General features: G+C 39.0%; 1 protein-coding gene across 1 annotated transcript in view; it reads left to right on the plus strand.

The window, feature by feature from the left end:
- Window positions 1-23,752, plus strand: part of ANKRD12 (ankyrin repeat domain 12) — a 108,077-nt gene that overhangs the window by 14,344 nt on the left and 69,981 nt on the right. Inside the window, exons 2-4 of the mRNA XM_081096500.1 lie at window positions 6,237-6,370; window positions 9,468-9,605; window positions 21,850-21,997. Coding sequence (XP_080952626.1) covers window positions 9,519-9,605; window positions 21,850-21,997 — 235 coding nt within the window. The 5' untranslated portion in view covers window positions 6,237-6,370; window positions 9,468-9,518. The remainder of the gene's footprint in view (window positions 1-6,236; window positions 6,371-9,467; window positions 9,606-21,849; window positions 21,998-23,752) is intronic.

Genomic DNA, 23,752 nt, shown 5'->3' on the forward strand with positions numbered 1-23,752 from the left:
ACTTTAATCACTTTCTCACTCATCTCTAGTCTTTTCCACTCCACCCCTTACCCCCCAAGTTTCCCAACAGGCATGTTAATGTTCTGTAGAATTTTAGTTCTGGATTGTTAGGGGTGTTTTCCTCAATAATTTTCAATCAGTCCAGTCTACATTCTTTTTCATGGAATAGCATTGACAGCTTTGATGTTCTATATCTGACCTTTTCAGAAGTAAGCAGGTAAAGTTTGTGGAACAATGTTTATAAAGTCTGCAGTAGTATGTAGCAATGTACTAAGCCTTCACATTCATTATCTAATCATTTACCAAGAGCAGCTTCCAGTCCTGCAGGCTCCAGTCATATACCTGTACAAGTGTAACATTGTTTATCATATATACCATATTTTTACTGTACCTTTTCTATGTTTATCAAAGTTGCCTACGGTATTCAGTACAGTAATGTGTTGTATAGGTTCATAGCCTAGGAGCAATAGGCTGCCATACCATATAGCCTAGATGTGTAGCACGCTATACAATTTAGGTTTGTGTAAGTGCACTCTGTGATCCTTTTTTTTTTTTCATGGCAAGAATTTCAAATTTTATTGTACTTTATACATGACCATTAAATATTACTGGGCTCTATGTCCAGAGTTTTGGATGGCAGCTCCTGTAAGGGTGAGGTTATACAGTAAGGAATTCACATTTAGGGGCTGCCCAAGGAAACCAGAGACTGATAATCTAGTTGCAGTTGTTGGAAAAACCCAATCAGGGCTGAACCGAGGTCCTTGGTTGCTGTTAGCAGTTGGTCCTTTCCCAGCCTGTACCAGGAGAAATAGCAAAACCTGTTAAATCTCTGGCTCCTGACAATCGGTGGTGGGTCACAGGCAGGAAACCTGGCTGGTGGCTGCAGCTCATGTTCACAATCTAGGGAGAAACAGTAGATTGCAAAAATCTAGAGGCAGAATGGTTATTTCATGTCTTACATCCTTTCTCCACACCGCCTCCTGGATGCTTTCCTCAAACGGGGCATGCTATAATCTTGACAAAATTGCAATTAGGTTAGAAAAATAAATAAGAGACATATAAATCAGAAAAGAGGAAGTTGTATTGTTTGTTTGCAGAGACATGACCTTATATATAAAAAAATTCTGAAGACCACAAAAAGAAACTGTTAGAACTAATAAATGAATTCAGTAGTTCATTTATGTATTCATTCAATAAATGAATACAAATTCAACATACAAAAAGCAATTGCATTTCTTTTTTTAAGTCCTCACCCAAGGGTATGTTTATTGATTTTAGTGGGTGGGGGGGAGATCTATGTGAGATAGAAACATCAATCAGTTGCCTCCCTCCCGTATGCACCCTGACGGGATCAAACCTGCAACCTTTTGGACGACGTTCCAACCAACTGAGGCACTTGGCCAGGGCGCCGTTGTATTTCTGTACACTAACAATGAACTGTTTGATAAAGAAATTAAGAAAAAAAATCATTTAAAATAGCATCAAAAAGAAATAAGAAATAAATTTAATCAAGGAGATGAAAATCTTTACACTGAAAAGTATAATACATTGATGACAGAAATTGAAGACGCAAATAAATGGAGAAATACTCTGTGTTCGTGGATAGGGAATAATCAATAATATTAAAATGCCCATACTATCCTAAGCGATCTACAGATTTAGTGCAATCTCTCTCAGTCTTATAATGGCATTTTTCACAGAATTGGAAACGCCAATCCTAAAATTCACGTAGAACCACAAAAGATCTTGAATAGCCAAAGCAACCTTGAGAAAAAGGTGACAAAGCTGGAGGCATCACACTTCTAGATAAAATATTACAAAGCTGTGGTAATCAAATCAGTATGGTACTGACATAAAAACAGACACAAGGATCAGTAGAACAGAATAGAGAGCTCAGAAATGAACCCATGCATATATGGTCAACAACCCTCTGATAAGAATGTCAAAAACACAAAATGGGTCAAGAATAGTCTTTTCTGTACATAGTATTGAGAAAACTGCATATGCTCATGCAAAAGAATGAAATTGGACCCTTATACAAAAATTAACTCAAAATGGATTAAAGGCTTCAATGTAAACCTAAAACCATAAAATTCCTACATGAAAACATAGGGGAAAAGCTTAATGACATTGGTCTTAGGAGTGATTTCATGGATATGACACCAAAAGCAAAAATAAGTGGGACTACACCAAATTAAACATCTTCTGTACAGCAAAGGAAACACAAAATGAAAAGGCAACCTATGGGGGAAAAATCTGACAATGGGTTAACATCCAAAATATGTAAGGAAATTATACAACTCAATAGCAAAAAATAACCTGGTTTTAAAAATGGGCAAAGAACCTGAGCAGACATTTTTCCAAAGAAGATATACAAATTGCCAAGTATATGAAAGGTACTCAAATCACTAATCATCACGGAAATTCAAATCAAAACCACAATGAAATATCATATTCGGCCTTTTAGGGTGGCTGTTATAAAAAAGACAAAAGATAGCAAGTGTTGGTGAGGATGTGGCAAAAAGGGTTCCATGTACACTATTGGTGGGAATGTAAATTGGTATAGCCAATATGGGAAACAGTGTAGAGGTTCCTCAAAAAATTAAAAATAAAACTCCAGTGTGACCTAGCAAGGCCACTTTTAGGTGTCTGTTAATGGATGAGTAGATAAATGTTATATATACATATATGTGTATGTGTGTGTGCACATATAGGTATACATACACACACACACTATTATTATTCAGCCATTAAGTTAAAAGGAAATCCTGCCATTTGTGACAACATGGATGAACCTGGAGGACATGTATGCTAAGTGAAATAATCCAGACACAGAAAAACAAATACTATAGATCTCACTTATATGTGGAATCTAAAAACATTGAACTCACAGAAGCAGAGAGTAGAATGGTCATTGCCTAGGACTGGGGATGTGGGAAATGGGGAGATGTTGGTCAAAAGGTACAAACTTTCAGTTATAAGGTGAATAAATTTTGGAAACCTAATGTACAATATGGTGACTATAGTTAATAATACTGTATTGTATACTTGATATTTGCTAAGAGAGTAGATCTTACGTGTTCTCACCACACACACAAAATTCTAACTGTGAGGCGATGGATGTGTTAATTGGCTTGATTGTGGTCATTTTGCAATGTATATGCATATCAAATCATCACATTGTACACCTTCAATATATACAATTTTTGTTTGTCAATTATACCTCAATAAAGTTGGGGGGGTGAGAGCTGACATCCTTGCCTCATTGTTGATCTCAATAGAGAAAGAAGGCATTCAAGTTCTGTTCTATTGTTAACTAGAAGCCCGGTGCATGAAATTCATGCATGGGTAGGGTCCCTAGGCCTGGCCAGCAATCAGGGCTGATCTTCCCTGGCTGCCGGCAGCCAGCCCTGCCCACCGCTGCCACTGCCACCCGCCCTCTGTGTGTGGGTGACCGGGGCCCCACTTTCTTGCACCCACCTTGGCCTGGTGCCACCTGCATCCACCACCACCAACCCCAGTTCCCTGTTCTTCATGGGGTGATCAGGGCCTGCAGGCTGGGGGCAGCTCCTGCATTGAGCGTCTGCCCCCTGGTGGTCAGTGCACATCATAGCAACCAGTCGTTCTGCTGTCTGGTCAATCTGCATACTATACTTTTATATATAAACTAGAGGCCTGGTGCACAAAATTTCATGCGCGGGGGGGGGGGGGGTGAGGAGGAGGGGGCGGGATCCCTCAGCCCGGCCTGTGCCCTTTTGCAGTCCAGGAGTCCCCAGGGAATGTCCTACTGATGGCTAAACTACAGTCTGGCCTCCTTCTGTGGGAGATGACTGGGCCGGCCGATCAGGGGACGGTGCTGCCCCCCATCTCCCTTCTGCCGCTGCTGGTTGCCGCCCCCACCCCCCCATCACCGTTGTGGGTGACCGGGGCCCCACCGTTGTGGGTGACCCGCCCCCCCCCCCCCCCATCCCTCTGCCTCTGGCACACACTTTGGCTGGCCTGGCGCTGCCTGCTTGCCGGCCCCACCCCCAGCCGACTGGTCGTTCCACCATTCGGTTGATTTGCATATTATGCTTTTATATATAGGATGTTTTTAAGAGTTTGTCATTAACACATTTCATACCGCATAGAAATCTCTAAGACATACGCCGGGACCGCACGTTTTGGGGCAAACTGCACGTTATTTAAATCATCATAACTACAGATCATAATGCACTTTAGGTGTTGTTTTTCAATAATTATGACATTTTTATTTACAAAAACAAACAATTAAGGTTCCTAGTACTTTTTTAACGTATGGTACCGCGTAAAACATTTTCCTCTATGAAGAGGGACCAAACAAAATTTACATAAGTATCTAGATTCGCTCCTTTTTCCATGGGCGGCACAAACTCAGCATGCTTTCGTAGGAAATTTTCTCTTTCCACTCCACTCGCTGGAATACACGTAGTTTCATGTTGCTTCATGTCACCTGACAACCTTTTGGGTGGACCTTTACGCGGTGCTCTCCTTGCACCCCCAGGGGAAGGGCTAGACCGATTTGTCTCTGGTTCCGGAGAGCCTTCATTATTGTCATCCGTTATCCAGTCCCTCGGTACCGATAGCAGAAACTGTTTATACTTCATTTTTGCTTGTGGATTGAGGACGTTGTACACTCTAAATGAATTGAAAAGCCCTCAGTTTATAAGGTACAGCACTACTTTTTTTGTCCATTTCATCGTTTTCCTTAGAATGGAACAACACGAAAGGAAGTGTATCAGTTTCGTTGGTTTCCTTCCTTTTTCTGAGAGAGGGCATTTCTAAAAGCGCCAGGAACTTGAAGGCGAAGACTATTCGAATGACCAAAATACAATGTAACTGCAATGCTTTATGGGTTCGTGCAATTATATAGTTTTTCGTAGATTGAACTGCACGGTTTCCACCAATGAGATCGCTTCATTCGATGTGGACAGACAGTGTGTTGACATTTAAGGTCCATAACAGATGGAGCATGAAAAACGAGAACACTCGTGAGCGGTCCTTAACAGATGGCGCGTGAAACACGAGAAAACTCGTGAGCGGTACGAAAGGTGTTAATAGGTATTAAATCTTATCAAATGCTTTTTCTGTATCTTTTTCAGATGATCATTTGTTTTTTTGTTTGTTTTAAGTCTGTTAATTTAATGAATTACTTAAGTTGATTTTCAAACATTAAGCCAACCTTAAGTTCTGGGTAAGTCCCAGTTTGTTATGGTGTGTTATCATTTTTATGTGTAGTTAAATTTTATTTGGTAATATTTTGAGGATTTTTTTGTGTGTGATCATGAGGTAAATTAGTTTGTAGTTTTTTAATAAAAGACTTATTCTGGTTTTGGTATCAGGATATTGATGGCCTCATAAGATATTTCTGCCTCTTTTCTATTTTATAAGTGTTTGTGTAGAATTGGCATTATTTCTTCCTTACATGTTTTGTAGAATTCACCATTGAAGTCATTTGGCCCTGGAGTTTTTGTTTTTAAATATGAAATCAAAATCTTTAATAAATATTAAGCTATTGAGATTGTGTGTGTTTTTAGTAAGATTTGATAGTGTGTGCCTTTCAAGGAATTTTATTTAGTTTGCTGGATTTATTAGCATAAACTTGTTCATAATATTCCCTTGTTATCCTTTATGTGTTTATAGGATCTGTAATGATATTTTCTCTTTCATTATTGATTTTGGTTATGTAGGTCTTCTCTCTTTTGTTTCTAACTAGTAGCCCAGTGCACGAATTTGTGCACATTGTAAGGAAATTAATTAGGAGAAAGATTTTAATATCGCTATTTGCCCTTTTTCTATAATTGAAGTGTCAACCAAATTCATGATCGACAATGACAGATGGAAACACGCCTGCGATTGGTGCCAGTAAGAGCTTTATATGTGTCGCGCATGTGCGAGTCAACTTAGCCTTTTATAGATATAGAACAAATTTGCTTAATTAGGCCTACTTTTTGATTTAGCTAAACTTTTTTCAGTCCAGTGAAGCACCCCAACTTCTCTTTCAGATAATTGTCAGTAACACAGCAGTAAATATCAGCACAAAGCAGATTATTATTGTAGATCACGCATGGAGAACAAAGGGTAAAATATTTAACTGCAGCAGTGTTTGACTATATTCTGCGCAGTGAGAAAACCTGAAGTCATTTTCAAGGTCCACCATTTTTTACTTCTTTTCAGTCAGGTCAAGTTTCTGAGCTTTCTAAATCTCTCTTTTCCAGCCAATGAAAAGAAAATAGGATTCCACCGAGTCTCCTATCTACCTACTCCAAGACTTCTGTGAAGATCAAATGAGATGAGGCACGGAAAAACACTTTACAGACATTTGGTTACAGTGTGAAGTGTTTGCACCTAGGTACAAAGCATGCTGTTTTCCTGGGCTGAAGAAACTGCAAGCGGGCTAGTAGTTGGTAGGGAGAAGAAGCTAGGTGTTGCTACTTGACGTCATTACCCAAATGGAGGGAAAGACACTTAGCCTTTTATATAGATAGACTAGAGGCCCATTGCATGAAAATCGTGCACTTGGGGGAGCCTCAGCCTATCCTGCACCCTCTCACAGTCCAGGAGACCTTGGGGGATGTCCGACTGATGGCCTAGGCCCGCTCTCAGCTGTCAGTCAGACATCCTTACCACTGCTGTGGAGGCGGGAGAGGCTCCCGCCACCACCACTGCACTCGCCAGCTGTGAGCCTGGCTTCTGGCTGAGCAGCACTCCTCCTGTGGGAGCGCACTCACCACCAGGGGGCAGCTCCCGCATTGAGCGGGAGGATTGCGCCAAAACTGGCTCTCTAACATCCCCTGAGGGGTCCCAGATTGTGAGAGGGCGCAGGCCAGGCAGAGGGACCCCTCTGGTGCACTATCAGGGCCAGAGAGGGACACAGGGGGTGTGTCCAGCCCGTCACGCTCAGTCCTGATCGGCCGGACCCCAGCAGCAAGCTAACCTTCCAGTCAGAACGTCTGCCCCCTGGTGATCAGTCACATCATAGCAAACGGTTGAGCAGCCTTAGCATATCATTAGCATATTACACTTTGATGGGTAGAACTGACAACTGGACACAGCATATTAGGCTTTTATAATATAGGATAGGTCTGGCTAATGATATATAAACTTAATTGATCTTTTAAGAACCAGTTTTCAGTTTCATTGGTTTTTCACTATTTTTTAATTTGGCAATAGCCCTGATACCTTTCTATAATTGGTTCTCTTTTAACTTTTTATTGTGTGAGAACAAACTTTGTATGATTTTAATTTTAATTATTTTAAATTTATTGCATTTACTTAGGACCCATGATGCTCTATCTTATATATTCTGTGTGCCCTTGAGAAAGAAAGAGTATTCAACTGTTCTTGGACAGATTTTTCTATAAATGATAGTTTGAATCAATGGCATTTTTTTTTTCAGTTTTTTAATATCCTTGTTGATTTCCTGTCTCACTGAAAGAGTAGTTGAAACCTCTGGCTATAATTATGAATTTGTCTGTTTCTCCTGTCAATTTTGTCATTTTTTGCTTCCTGTATTTTGAAGCTCTGTTGATAGTTGCATACACAATTAGTGAACTGGCTCTTTTATCAGTATGTAATATGTAATGTCCTCTTTGCTCTGAGATCTGTTTGTCTTATCTTTACTTTTATTAGCTTCTTCATGGGATATCTTTTTTTCATTCTTTTATTTTTAACTATATATGTCCTTATATTTGAAGTGAATTTCCTGTTAGTACCATATAGTTTCATTATTTTTTTCCCTCCTGAAAATCTGTCTCATAATTGGCATGGTTAAACCATTTGCTTTTCATATAATTATTGATATTTTTGTTATACCTCTTATTTTCTTACTGTTTAGTTTGTTTCTTCTATTTTTTATTCTGCAATGTGTTTTTCCCCCCTGCCTTATATTGGGTTATTTGTGCATTTAAAAATATTTTAATTTACCTAATGTGATTTTGATTATCCCTGTAGTTTATATAGTGGTGCTCTAGTGATTATAGTAGATATTGTGGGCCCAGACCTGTATTAAATGCTTAATATTTGTTGATTGATATAATATTTTGGAATCTAATTTTTATTTTTATTGTTAGTGCTGAAATTTCCTAAATAAAGTTATTAAAAATAAAAGTTTTTTCTAACATATAGTATTAACTAGAGGCCCGGTGCACAAAAATTTGTGCACTCTGGGGTGGGGGGATCCCTCAGCCCGGCCTGTGCCCTCTCACAGTCTGGGACCCCTCGGGGGATGACCACCTGCTGACTTAGGCCTGCACCCCGGGGGATTGGGCCTAAGATGGCAATCAGGCATCCCTCTGGCAGCCCGGCAACCCTCGGGGGATGTCCACTTGCCAGCAGGGAGCAGGCCTAAGCTGCAGTCAAACATCCTTAGCGCTGCTGAGGAGGCAGGACAGGCTCCCACCACCACCGCTGTACTGGCAACCATCAGCCTGGCTTGTGGCTGAGCAGAGCTCCCCCATGTGGGAGCGCACTGACCACCAGGGGGCAGCTTCTGCATTGAGCATCTGCCCCTTGGGGTCAGTGTGTATCATAGTGACCAGTCATTCCCAGTCTTTTGCTGTTAGGGTCAGTTTGCATATTACCCTTTTACTATATAGGATAGAGGCCTGGTGCACGGGTGGGGGCCAGCTGGTTTGCCCTGAAGGGTGTCTCGGATCAGGGTGGGGGTCCCGCTGGGGTGCCTGGCCAGCCTGGGTGAGGGGCTGATGGCTGTTTGCAGCTGGTCACACCCCCTTCAGGGTGGGGGTCCCCACTGGGGTGCCTGGCCAGCCTGGATGAGGGGCCAGTGTTGCTCAGTTGTTTGGGCATTGTCCCATGCACTGAAAGGTTGTGCCAGTCAGGGCACATGCCAGGTTGCAGGTTTGAGGGGGGACAACGATCAATATCTCTCTCTCACATTGATGTTTCTCTCCCCTCCCTTCCTGTCTCTCTAAAATCAATAAAAAACATTTTTTTAAAAGAAGGGTTTAATTAACTTTATTTAATTTAAAGTAGAGTTAAATGTTGTAAAATTACCAATCAAACCTATAAGGTTCTTAGTCGGACCTTCAGAAATAACTGCCAGATCAATACAGAACTACCAGGGAATATATTAGGAGTTCCTACCTCTGGAGCCATGCTCGAATGACAAAACCTTTGACATTGCTTCCACTCAGTTGCTTCTGTTAACCAGAATAATGGAGGTTTAATATTAGTCTAAAGAAGGTGGGAAGAATTACAAAAGTAGTTCCCTTTTTTTCTCTTCAGTCGAGTAGACTTGAACAAGAAAACTTTAATTAGAGGCACAAATTGTTTGATGACGACTTATTTTAGGTTATGATAGCCTCTCTGAGAAAATAAATTATCTTATAGAGACATAGAGAAAACCTAATTGCACTAAACTGTATAAACCTTAAGTAGGTTTTATTGCGGAGGTATACACATAACCCTTATATATTCATTCTTTATAGATCCAGAATGAGAAGACTGATAAAAGAAGCAGCTAGCTGAAGAGCTATAAAATGCCCAAATCTGGGTTCACAAAACCAGTTCAGAGTGAAAATTCTGACAGTGACAGCAATATGGTAGAAAAACCATATGGAAGAAAGGTATGATATACTAAATATTTGTTTATTGTTTATTCTGGATCCTATATCAACAGTGACTTTGCTGAACTCTTGGGGAAAAGAGTTGTGCAACCATCATCACAATCTAGTTTAGACCATTGCCATCATTACTAAAAGATCCTCACACCCATTTACAATCAGTCCATTCCTACCCCAACCCTCAGATAAACCCTAAATCTGCTTTCAAAATCAGGAATTGTAAGTTTTCAAATTTCTTTTCAAAAATTGTTTTGGCTGTTCAAGGTCCTTTGAATTTTCATAGGGTTAGCTTGTCGGTTTATTTTAGAAAAAAGGCCTGCTGGTATTTTAATAAGGATATTATTGAATCTGTAGATCACTTGAATGGTATTACCATATTAACAATATGTCTTCCTATCCATCCCCACAGAATATCTCTCCATTGATTTAGATCTTCAGCTTCTCTGAGAGATGGTTTGTCGTTTTCAGTGTACAAATCATGTGCTTCAGTTGTTCAATTATTCCTGTTTTATTCTTTTGGACACTATTGTAGATAATTTCATTTTGGATTTTTCATGGCTAGGATATAGAAATATATTTGTTTTTTATATAGTGATCCTATATCAACAGTGACTTTACTGAACTCATTTTTTTGGTTCTAATACTTTGTGGATTCCTTAAGATTTTCTACAAATGAGATGATGTCATTGGCATATGAAGATAATTTTACTTCTTTTTAAATATGGATACTTTTATTTCTTTTTCTTGCTGATTGCACTGGCACTTTCTGCTTTTTGACTGTAGTGTTTAATCTCACATTTACTGTAATTGTTGATAAGGTGGTATTTATATCTGCTATTTTGCTCTTTGTTCTTATATGTTTTATGTCTTTGTTTCTTATCTATGCTGACTTTTAAAGGATATATTTCAGTTTATTAAATTTCTGTGTTTTTTAAAGAATGTTTCTTGGATTATCTTAAAATATTGGTCTAGGGATTATAATGTGCATCCTAATTACTACAGGTTAATATTCACTTAATTCCAGTAAAAATAGCAACATTGCTCCAATATAGCTTCATTTTCTCCCCTTCATGTTATCTGTAATATGTTATATCTATATTTGTTAATTAATGCGACAACAGAATGTTAAAATTATTTTACACAATCTTCTCTTTTAAAGAAATAAGAGGAGAAAAGAAAAATATGTTTTTTTTACTGGTTTTTGTTTTTACCTACATACTTACCAATTTTGGCACTCTTTCTTTCTTTCTATGGATTAAAGTTACTGTCAGTATCATTTCCTTTCAGTCTATGAGAATTTTCCTTAGTATTTATTGTAAAATCTTCATCCATGATTTCTCTCCGTCTTCATTGATCTAGGACTATCTTGATTTTACCATTAAGAAAACAGTTTTATTGAGCTATAATTTATATACCATACAATTTACTTATTCAAAGTGTACAATGCAGGAGTTTTTACTGTATTTACAGAGTTGTGCAATCATCACTACTATCAATTTTAGAATATTTTCACCTGAAAAACACTCTGTACCCATTAGCAGTCCTCGCTGTTCTGTCCCCAACTTTCATAGCTGTAGGCAGTCACCATTCTGCTTTTTATATAGCTAGACTTGCCTATTCTGGATAGTTCATGTAAATGAAGGTATGCAATAGGTGGTCTTTCATGATTATTTGCCTTTATTTTCAAAGGATGGTTTTGTTGGATACTTGAATTTTTAGTTGACTTTTTTTTTTATAAGATTGAATATGTCATCCCACTTCTTTCCTGCTTTAACTGTTTCTGATGAGAAAACTGTTAAATAGTTTAACTGTAATGTGTTTACGCTCCCTTATTTTATGTGGGATTTGTTCAGCTTCCTCGATGTATAGATTAATGGTTTTTCATGAAATTTGGGGTGTTTCATTTATCTTTTTCTTTTCTTTTTGGCCATCTCATACCTGCTGTTGAACATAACTAATATTTTCAGTTACTATTTTCAAATCCAGTATTTCCATTTGGCTCTTTTTGTAATTTTTTAAAGTTGATATTCTCTATTTGATGTCATTTTTGTCATATTTTAATTCATTAAAAAATTTTTACTGCTTTCTAGTCTTGCCACATATAATATATGGGCTCACTCAGAGAAGATTCTATTGAATGTGTGTTCCTTGCCTTTTTATATATCTTAATTTTTATTAAAAACTGGACAATTTAGGCCATATATTATAGTAGCCCTGGATTCATTCTCATTACTTCCCAAGGATGTTGTCATTGTTGATAGGGTTATTGTTTTGATTTGTTTTTAGTAAAATGTCAGGAGCTTACCTGTGGAATTTGTCATGATACTGGTGTCCATTTTTCTCTTTCTTTTTTTTAGTCTTGCTTCCTAGGGATTGCCCCTGTGTCTGCATAGATAAGTCAGCAGCCATTGATTGGTCAGAGATTGTACTCAGACATCATGAGCCAGTAAGACTTTCTTTCACCTTCATTTTTTTAAAATTTAAATCATTTTTACAAAGTTAAAGTTGACATAAAAAATTATATTAGTTTCAGGTGTGTACACTCCAGTGATTAGACATTATATAACTTGCAAAGTGATCATCCCAATAAATCTCATACCCATCTGACACCATACATAGTTATTATTACTATAGTCCCTATGATATACTTTATATCCCCATGACTGTTTTGTAACAACCAATTTGTACTTCTTAATCCCTTTACTATTTTCACGTACCCTCAGTCCCCCTCCTCTCTGGTAACCATCAAAACTTTTTGTATTTATGATTCTGTTTCTTCTCTGCTTGTTTATTTTGTATTATAGATTCAATAGTTGATAGATATATATTTATTACCATTTTACTGTTCATATATTTTATCTTTTTCTTATTAAAGAAGACCCTTTAATATTTCATGTAATACTGGTTTGGTGGCAGTGAACTCCTTTAGCTTTTTCTTGTCTGGGAAGCTCTTTGTCTGTCCTTCAATTCTAAATGATAGCTTTGCTAGGTAGAGTAATCTTGGTTGTTCTTCCTTGCTTTGGATCACTTTGAATTTCTTGCCAGTCCCTCTGGTCTGCAAAGTTTCTGTTGAGAAATCAGCTGACAGTCTTATGGGAGCTCCCTTGTAGATAACTAACTGCTTTTCTCTTTCTATTTTTAAGATTCTTTGTCTTTAACCTTTGGCATTTTAAGGATGATGTATCTTGGTGTGGACCTCTTTGGGTTCATTTTGTTTGGAACTGTTTGCACTTCCTGGACTTGTATGTCTATTTCCCTCAGGTCAGGGAAGTTTTCCATCATTTTTTCAAATAGAATTTCAATTTTTTGCTCTCTCTCTTCCCCTTCTGGCACCCTGATGATGTGTCAGATTCTTTTTTCTTTTTGCTGTTCTGATTGGGTATTTTTTGCTTCCGTATATTCCAAACCGCTGATTTGATTCTCTATTTCAACTACTTAACTGTTAATTACCTGTAAATTATTCTTCATGTCAGTATATCCTTCATTTCTAATTGGTTCTCTTTTAGGGTTTCCATGTCCTTTAAGTTCATTGAGCATCTTTATAACCAATGTTTTGAACTTTGCATCTAGTAGTTTGCTGTCTTTGTTGTGTTTAGTTTTGGGGTTTTTTTTCTGGAGTTCTTTCATTTGGGACATGTTTCTTTGTCTCCTCATTTTGGCAGCCTTCCTGTGTTTGTTTTTATGTATTGGGTAGAGCTGCTACATCTCCCATGCTTGGTAGAGTGGCCTAATGTAGTAGCTGTCCTATAGGGTACAGTGGCACAGCAGTCCCATTCCTGAACTGAGCTTTCCAGGTATTTCCCACCCCTATGTGGGCTGTATACACTTTCCTGTTATAGTTGACCCTTGATTGCTGTTAGCACGTCAATGGGAGGGATTTACCTCTAGGCCTATAAGCTATAAGGACTGGTTGGAACCACCAAGGAGGATCAGCCGTGCAAGGGCCCACACCATAGAGTAGGATTTACTTCAGCAGGGCTCTGGTGCCACCTGAGTCCACCCCTTGAGTGTGTCTCTTGTGGAGGTGGTTGGGTGGTGCTTCAATGTGGTCTGAAGCTGTCCACCATGTGCACTGGCCCGGATCTCCCCAGAGGTGCAGGTCAAGGTCAGCTGCCATCTGTGTTCTGCCACCCAGGCCACTCAGCATGAGCTACAAAATGATTTGCAGAGGACTGCTACTTGTGCTTGGCTCAGAGGTGCCCAGGAGAGGCCAAGCTGCAAACCATGGCCAGCTGTCACTAATGACAGGCCTAGGATCATTTAGCAAGAGGTACAGGGCTAGCAGAGACCAGATGCTGCTTGTTTGAGAGATTTTAGGAAAGTCTGAAGCATGAGCCAAGACAGGCCACTGGTATGGAAAACCACTGAAAATAGTTTGGGTGGGCACCCAGGTCAGGTGAGGCATGGTCTCAGGAAATCACCAACATGAGATTAACAGTGATAGCCATGTTGATGGACACTCAGATATGGCAACTGACTGCTGACTCTGTGGGAGGAGTCCCAGAAAAGGAACCATGGCCTTTTTCTGCCCAAAACCACTGGGCATATGCTACAAAGCTATATGTGGATGTCTGCTACTTGTACTGAGCTTGGAGGTGCAAGGCAAGGCAAAGCTACAAACCAAGGCCAGCTGCTGCTAGTGCCAGGCCCGGGGCAACTTAGCAAGAGGTTTGGGGCACTTGGAGGCCAGATGGAACTTGTTTGATGCTACTTGTTTGAGAGATTTTAGGAAAGCTTGAAGCATGAGCCATGACTATTTGTTTTGTTGTTGTTGTTGTTGTTTTAATATATTTTATTGATTTTTTTACAGAGAGGAAGGGAGAGAGAAAGAGAGTTAGAAACATTGATGAGAGAGAAGCATCGATCAGCTTCCTCCTGCACACCCCCCACCGGGGATGTGCCTGCAACCAAGGTACATGCCCTTGACTGGAATCGAACCTGGGACCCTCAGTCCACAGGCCGACGCTCTACCCACTGAGCCAAACCAGTCAGGGCAAGCCATGACTATTTGTAGGAAAAAGCCTCTGGAAATAATTTGGGTGGGCCCTCAAGTTGGGTGGGGTGGGGTCTCTGATAATCACCAGGTCTAGGCAAACATTGTTAGCCATGATGATGGAGATACCAGTATGGGGAGTGCTTGCCAGCTCTGTGGGGGGAGTTTCAGAAAAGGAGCAGTGACCTCTGCCAGCACTTCTGTCTGGTAGAAAACTGCCCCTCCAGCTCTCACCCTGATGCTGGACAATTCAGTTTCTCCCTCTATGTCCCTGGTACCTTTTGAGCCACTGTCTCAGTACTGAAGTGGTTCTCAACTTTCTGGCCCTTTAAATACAGTTCCTCATGTTGTGACCCAACCATAAAATTATTTTTGTTGCTACTTCATAACTGTAATGTTACTACTGTTATGAATCGTAATGTAAATATCTGATATGTAGGATGGTCTTAGGTGACCCCCGTGAAAGGGTCGTTTGACCGCCAAAGGGGTCACGAACCACAGGTTGAGAACCACTGCAGTACTGGAACTCAGGGAGTGAGTCTGAGTAAGTCTTCGGTGAGCTCTTTGAGAGGAATTCCTGGGACTCTGCGGCCCTCCATCTCACTGAGCCACAATCCCTGCTGGTTTTTCAGCCGGAGGTTATGGGGACTTTTCTTCTTGGCTCTCAAACCCTAGGCTGGGGAGCCAGGTAAGGGGCTGGGACCCTTAGCTCCTCAGGGGGGACCTGCTCAGCTGAAATATCCCTCCCAATTTTTATTCACCATGTAGGATCAGCTTGTTTTGCATTAAATCCTTAGTTGTAGGACTTCCATTCAGGTAGATGTCAGGTGGTTCTGAATGATGGTTTTTCTGTAATTGTCATTTTGATGTGGTTGTGGGAGGATGTGAGCACTGCGTTTACCTATACCACTATCTTGACTGGATAACTGTCTTTCACCTTCTGCTGACAGACTTATATGTGTGTTGAGAAGTACAGGCATTTTTCAAATCATCCCTAGCATTTTCTTTCTGCTGGGCTCACCCAGATCTTGGGTTTACTTGTGTAAAGCATCTTAGTCAACCAAGGATGTGTAGATCTCTCCTGCACATGCATACAATCTCCCAGTTAGAGAGCTATGGGTGGAGAACTTAGCCCTTCTTAAGTCTTTCCTGCACATTTACATAGCTTCCCTGTCAGCAGGGCAAATGTGGCAATCTTACCAGCACCCCCTACATCTCTCATTTCTGCTATCTCCCTATTAAATTTCTGCTTATCCACAAGCTGCTGCTCCTCTGCAGTGGGACCACAACATTAGGGTACTAGAACTATGTTTTTACCCCCCTACTTTTGTGTTCTACTATTTGATATTTTTATTAACAATATGATTGGGTGTGTGGTTTTGACTCTCTATATCAGTTCAAGTTGGCACTCTGGCAGCAAAGATTCTGGTTTTTGTTACTAGCCCAACCCTAACCATAATTTCCATTCCGAATTTTCTGCATATAGACGATGTTACTTCTACTTCTTACAAAATTAAGTTAGAAGGGAGTTTAGGAGAGAAGAAGACATGACAGTATTACTCACCTATACATTTGTAAAGCATATTCTCACAATTGTCTTTTTGTAGTGAGTGATTGACCTTGAAGCCAGCCTCTAGCTTCTGCTAAGTTTTTCTTCCAACAACTTTTTAGAAATGAATATGCAATAGTTCTGTTATGTAAAAGAGACTTTATTTACAGTTTAATGTGGCACAGACTATTGCTATTATGAGATCCCAAATTAATAAAATAACCTGAACCAAAATTTAATTTCTTAAATGCATTTAAATACAGCATAATTTTAAATAATACATTCTGTAGTAATATACTTTTATATAAAGTGCTTTCATTGCCTCGTTAAATATGTCAGTAGTTAGAGCTTCATCAAAAATATCTACTCATACAAAAATAAAAAATTCAGTGAACCTTAAAAAGAATACCTACTCACAATTCTTCAAACATCTTCTTGTTAACCTGTGAGATTTTCCCCCCATTAGTTTTAGTTTAGAAATTTTCCCACTATAGTTTTTAGCAATAAATTAGTATTTACAGCCTAGGTGGTGTGGCTCACTGGTTGAGCATCAACCTATGAACCCGGAGCTCACAATTTGATTCCTGGTCAGGGCACCTGCCCAAGTTGCTGGCTTGATCCCCAGTAGGGGGCATGCAGGAGACAGCCGATCAATTATTCTCTCTTATCATTGATGTTTCTGTCTCTCTCTCCCTCTCCCTTCTCTGAAATCAATAAAAATATTTTTTTTTTAAAAAAGAAAGTGTTTTTTCTCATATCTGAAAATAATTTTTAAAGTATTAAGAATCTCACAAAACTCTTAGTTTAAATAACACGTCCAAAAGCAGTTTTATTTTACAGAGAACAGGACAGGTTGGTGTCAATTATGAATAGTCATACCAATCACCATATTACACAGAAGAGCCTGATCAATATATTCATGTAAGCATTTTCCATTTAACATGTCACCAAGTTGGTTTCTTTCCACTTGTTATATGGCACAGGTTCTTTCATTAATAACAAGATTCGTATTTTTAAGGGAAGTCTCTGAATTTTGTTGGTGTTAATCATGCCTTTTTATTTATTAGTAGAGGCCCGATGCACGAAATTTGTGCAAGAGTAAGCCTTCGAAGCTGCAGCGACTGCAGCCCTGGCTTCATCTGGAAGGTTGTCCAGAATGATGTCCCAATGGCCATTCGGTTGATTTGCATATTATGCTTTTATTATTATAGATATTTTGACATCTGGGGCCTTGCTGAATATGGGGAGACTGTCCTTCCTAGTGCTAGTCAATTTCTAGAGATAGTAAACAATTCCCTTTTGTCCACATCTTTCATAAGCAAACCAATCAATCCAGAGTCCATCCCCAACCACCACATTTATTCAGCTCTTATACTCTGGGTCATACTATCTGTCTGCCCTAAGCACCCCAGAGCCAGGTATCAGATAACTAGAGAAACAGTACCTATACCTTCATAGCCTGTTGAAACCACAATAAAAGCTTTTGCCTACACTCCCCTCCTCTCCCTTTGCTCTTTGACCTACCTTGGTGCTTCCTGATGTGGCTCTGCATAATATGGCTTGCCCCCTCTTGGGAACTATGAGGAGCAAACTGTCTTTCAATGGCAGCAGTCTCCTGATCTATTGGCCTCATCATCTATCTATCTATATGTAAACTAGAGGCCCAGTACACAAAATTTGTGCATGGGGTGGGGGTGGGGTCCCCTCAGCCCAGCCTGCACCCACTCCAGTCTGGGATCCCTCTCACAGTACTGGACCACTGACTCCTAATCGCTCACCTGCCTGCCTGGTCAGCCCTAACTGCCCCCTCCCCTTCCCCCCACCGGCCTGATCACTCCTCACTGCTTCTGCGTGCTGGCCTGGTCGCCCCTAACTGTCCCCCCGCTGGCCTGGTTGCCCCCAACTGCCCCCCTGCTGGCCTGGTCACCCCCAACTGCCCTCCCCTGCTGGCCTGGTCACCCCCAAATACACCGTTTCCTGCTGGCCTGGTTGCCCCTAACTGCCCTCCTGCTGACCTGGTCGCCTCTTACTGCCCCCCCCCGCCGGCCTGGTTGCCCCCAACTGCTCCCCCTGCCAGCCTGGTCACCCCACGCAGCCTGCTTGTTCAGTTGTTTGGTCGTCGCTCACTAACCCCCTGCTGGCCTGGTCATAGGCAGCCATCTTGTGAGGGTGTGAGGGTTAATTTGCATATTACCTCTTTATTATATAGGAAGCCTAAGCGACCCTTATGGCAGAACAACGGGTCACTGTGACACATACTGAGCGGTTAGGGGCGAGCAGGTAGGCAGGCAGGCGAGCTGGTAGGCAGGCGAGTGGTTAAGGGCAAGTGGTCCTGGATTGCGAGAGGGATGTCCAACTGCCAGTTTAGGCCTGACCTGGCAGTTGGACATCCCCTGAGTGGTCCTGGATTGTGAGAGGGAACAGGTCGGACTGAGGGACCCCCCCCCATGTACAAATTTTGTGCACCGGGCCTCTGGTATATATATAAAAGCCTAAGTGACCATTGGACCATTCGGTCGTTCCACTGTTTGACCGGTAGCTATGACACTCACTGACCACCAGGGGGCAGATGCTCAATGCACAGGCATGGAAACATGGAGCAGACTGATGAATCTCAGAGGGGAGGGGGTGGAGGGAGGGCGGGAAGAGATTAACCAAAGATCTTATATGCATACTAGAGGCCCAGTGCACAGATTCGTGCACTTATGGGGTCCCTCAGCATGGCCTGCAGGGATCAGGCTGAAACCAGCAGTTCCACATTTCCCAAGGGGTCCCAGATTGTGAGAGGGTGAATCCATGCACGAATCCATGCACCGGGCCTCTAGTATGTGAATAATAATTAAACCTAAATTTTAAAGAATCTTTATGAACAAAATGCATGCCTGTGAAGCTCCATTTCATTGGCAGAAGTGAAAAAAAACAAGTTAACAAGATTTTACTTTGTAACTGGGAAATAAGAAGCTTTTATTTTTAAGCAATCTTTACCACTTAACACATTGTTTGCGGGTAGTTTTTATCGTGCGCTAACAGGTGGCGCGGGCATTTTTGCTAATTTTTTGCGCAAATGGCAAAGTTCAGTAAAATTATGATAACTTTAGTTTACGTATCTATACGTTACCCGCATTCTACCGCTAGTCTATAAAAAACGTATTAATACGTGTCCCGCGCTCTACTATCAGTCAACGTAAAACGTATAAATACGTTTCCCACATACAATGTGTTAAGATACAAGGTAGTCACCTTCTCTTCCTAATTTGCTAATAGATTTATTAAGAATTAATGTAGTCTATTCAGATGATATCACCTGTCACTGGTTTTTCTTTAATATTTTTTAAATATTATTTTATTGATTTTTTTAAAGAGAGAGAGGAAGCGGGGGAGAGAGAGAGAGAAACATCGATTTGAGAGTGAAACATCAATGGGCCATCTTCTGCACGCCTTCTACCTGAGATCGAGCACCGTAACGTGGCCATGTGCCCTGATCCTGGAATCAAACCAGCAGCCTTTCAGTGCATGGGATGACATTCAGCTAACTGAACCACACCTGCCAGGGCTTTCTTTAATATTTTGATACAATGAATTGCTATAAGATTATCTAATAATGAACTATTCTTGCATTATTTGGATGAATCCTGCTTGACTATGATATGCTAGTACAGTAAACCTCAATTTTGTGGCCCTTGATTTTTCGGACCTTGGACTTAACCAACCAAATGTCCAGTGCATATGTCATATATGAAAATTAACACCCTGTTAATTTTTAAATGATTTTAATCACAGTTTGCTTATAATTAAATTAACAGATTATTTTTTGTTATTAATTCACTATTATTTTTAACAAATTTTAGCAAATAGGCCATATGTTGGGAAAAACACTGTAGTAATCTCCCCTACATAAATAAATATTACATATCTACAGCTATTATCTACATATTTTAATCTAAGAGTCACCACTCCTAAACAATGTTTGGTGAATGATTAGCATGTGATCACAACACACTGTGCACAATGTAATTGGTTCTCTTTTCCCACAGCGTGACTTCCTACAGCAGTTTTAACACATGCACTAAGCCATTCTCCAACTGTGTGCATTTTTACTTGCAGTGACTGGTGAATGACATATACTAGAACTATTCAGTATAAATTTAAAATTATTATAACACATATAGAAAACTGTGAAATTAAACTTTTCATACATACTTAATTTTAATTACACAAGTGTGCCTACGTAAGTAAAAAAACGTAAACTAACTAATTTGTCAACTTTTTAACGTATGCGTTCTGAAAACCTACTTTATTATATATAACAGACTTTTGGCTTTAACAGACACCCAGACTCCCAAATTAGTCCGATATATCAAGGTTTTACTGTATTATCTTTCTAAGATACTAATTTTATTTCACAGTTTATTTAGGATAGTTTATGTTTGCATTTATTTTATAAGTAATTTAGTCTGTAATTTCTGTTTTGGACTCTGCTTAGGTATCAGTTTTACTTTAGACTTAAAAAAATGAATTGGGTACCATCTTATCTTTTATGCTATATAGTATAATTTATATGAAATGGGAAATATCTGTTTCTTGGATTTTTCTTTCATAAACTAATTTTAGAAATGCATGTTTAGAAAATAATCCATTTTTCAGGTCTTAAATTTTGAATGGTAGAAAAATGAATATAGTATTTTTCTGTATCTTTTAAACAACTCCTCTGGAATTGTATTTAGGTCTCTCAAGTTTTATTTTCCTCTTCTCTCTCATTTTTATTATTAGACTCACTAAAAGTTGTATTCTATTGCTCTTTTAGAACCACTTTTTGATATTGACAAATTCTACATTTAAAAAAAAGTCAGTACTTTTATTTTTATGTCCCTTTTTCCCACCTTGTTCGTCCTTTAGTTTGTTTTCTGTTTTGGGTTGAAAGCTAGTGTTTTCTTCAATCTGAGTCTACTTCTAATTTGCTTCTGAGATTCTCTACAATTATGATGTCTATTTATTATTGTTTGAAAACTATTCTTTTAAACTCTCCTGCTAAGGTGATGTCACTTAGTTCTTAGTATCTAGCATATTTTTCACAAAAGAGTCATCATCATAGCACAGTTTAGCTGTGCTGCACCAATTTGGATGTTAGATTATAAGAGGGACCTTGGCCGAAACCGGTTTGGCTCAGTGGATAGAGAGTCAGCCTGCGGACTGAAGGGTCCCAGGTTCGATTCCGGTCAAGGGCATTTACCTGGGTTGCGGGCACGTCCCCGGTGGGGGATGTGCAGGAGGCGACTGATCGATGGTTCTCTTTCATCAATGTTTCTGACTCTCTATCTCTCTCCTTTCCTCTCTGTAAAAAATCAATAAAATATATATTTTTTAAAAAAAATAAATAAGAGGGACCTTGGTAATAACTGTAGACCATGAGGGTAGGACAATTCACCTGAATGGGTGAGCACATGATATTAATAAAACACACTGTTTTAGATTTTTTCAGATTTATATTCATTCATTGGTATTAATATATTAAGTAAAAGTATGGGAACAAATTAAAATAAATTGTAATTGTTGAAAGTAGTCTTGAATGCATTGAGGTCAATGATGGTTTATAATACCCTCTCTACTTTTGTGTATGTTTGAAAAGTTCCTTCATAAAGTGTTTTTTAATACTTTATTGCTTAGCTAATATTGTTATAATTTATTCATATTTTATTTTTTAATAGAGTAAAGATAAGATTGCATCCTATAGCAGAACTCCAAAAATTGATCGAAGTGATGTGGGCAAGGAGGTGAAAGAGAAATCGTCCATGAAACGTAAACTTCCTTTTACCATTAGCCCATCAAGAAATGAAGAACGAGATTCAGACACAGGTAGAATAATTTGTTGTTTTCTGTAAAATGTTAATCATCTTTTATTCTGATTTTTCTCATATCATTCCTCTTTCACCTTAATAGAGAAATTTTCGTATTTCAGTTTTACCGTTTTGGGGGCAGAAATTCAAATAGTTCTCACCAAACATGATTTCTAATCCAAGATAGAAAAAAAATTTTCTTTTTTTCTTACTCTCTCAATGTTTATTACAAATCTCATCACTTTCAGACTTAATTTTGGGGGGCGTATTTAATAGTGAAATTTACTCAATGATAGGGAGCATAGGATATGGTACATGTGAGAAAAAGTTGAGTTATTGTGGACATTGTTGAACCCACCAAGAAAAAAGTTTAGGCATCTTAGATTCAGAAATAAATCACCCTCCACTAAAAAAAAGAAGGGGAAATTATTGAGGCTAACTTCCTAACTCATAATACTTTTTTTCTAAAAACTCTTGTATATCAGAAATAATACTTGACATCAATCAATTTCATTTATTCATAATAGATTAGGACCTAATTACCACTGATAAATTACTAGATTTTGTTTTAGCCCTGAACTAACCATTTCTTGAAACTAATTTAAACTTGAATGTTTATATATTTATCATAATCCTTTTATACCTTGCATTAAGTACTATGTTAATGAACCAATCTTACCATTGTTTTAGCTTCACTCACAGAAAATTAGTGTTCCATTCTGAGTTTATGTACATAAATTATGTGCTATTTCTAACTTTGTAACCATCTTAATCAGCAATATGGAAATGATCTTGATTCTGAAATCTACGAAAATACCCTAAAGACTTTTGAAATGCCCTATATTAACAAAGCATTAGAAAATATTTAATTTTTAGTATACACTTTTAGAAGTAGGTAGGTAGTAGGTAGGTTTCTTAGCTTGAACTATAAATTGTTCTTAAACACTCATGATATTTTTAAATCTTGAAAATTACTTTTTTTTGAAGTAATTAAGAACTTGTGTGCTTTGTTCATTGTAAGTTACAGTGGCTTTTTCTAGAAATTCAAAATCTTTTTGTTTTTTCTGAAATGTGATTCTCCTTATCCTTAAGCACTGTTTCCAAGCTGTTACTAAATCACTTAGCTCAGAAGAAGGTGCTTATGTACTTTTAGATTAATAAGATTTAACTTATATTTTCTCCCTAGAGGTCCTTTTGCCACACACAGGCTCTGACTCACTCTCTCTCTCTCTCTCTCTCTCTCTCTCTCTCTCTCTCTCTCTTCCTCTCTCTTTCTCTCTCTCCATCCCTCTCTCCTTCTCTTCATCTCTCCCTCTTTCCCTGGCCAAAGCAAAATATTTTCTTTACAATCCAGCTGTCTTATTTTTATTATTTAAAAAAATAAAATAGCCCTGGCTGGTGTGGCTCACTTGGTTGAGTCATCCCATGCACCAAAAGGTTGCTGGATTGATTCCCAGTCAGGATACATACCCAGGTTGGCTCGATCCCCAGTTGGGGGTATGCAGGAGGCAGCCAGCCAACTAATGTTGCATTTTCACATCAGTGTTGTTGTTTTTTCACATCAATGTTTTCTTATCTCTCTCAGTCTCCCTTCCTCTCTCTCTAAAAGTCAATAAAAATATTTTTAAAAAATAGAATGCAAAGTACCATTCAGTGATACTTTTCATATAAAAATAATTATAACATCAAACCTCACATTTGACATTGATCTTTTTTATACAGTGTACTATATTTTAAATTAGCTAAAATTGTAAAGATAAAACTTCAGAAGTAA

This window comes from Myotis nattereri, assembly GCF_964212035.1.
Source record: "Myotis nattereri genome assembly, chromosome: 8".
NCBI classification, from domain to species: domain Eukaryota; kingdom Metazoa; phylum Chordata; class Mammalia; order Chiroptera; family Vespertilionidae; genus Myotis; species Myotis nattereri.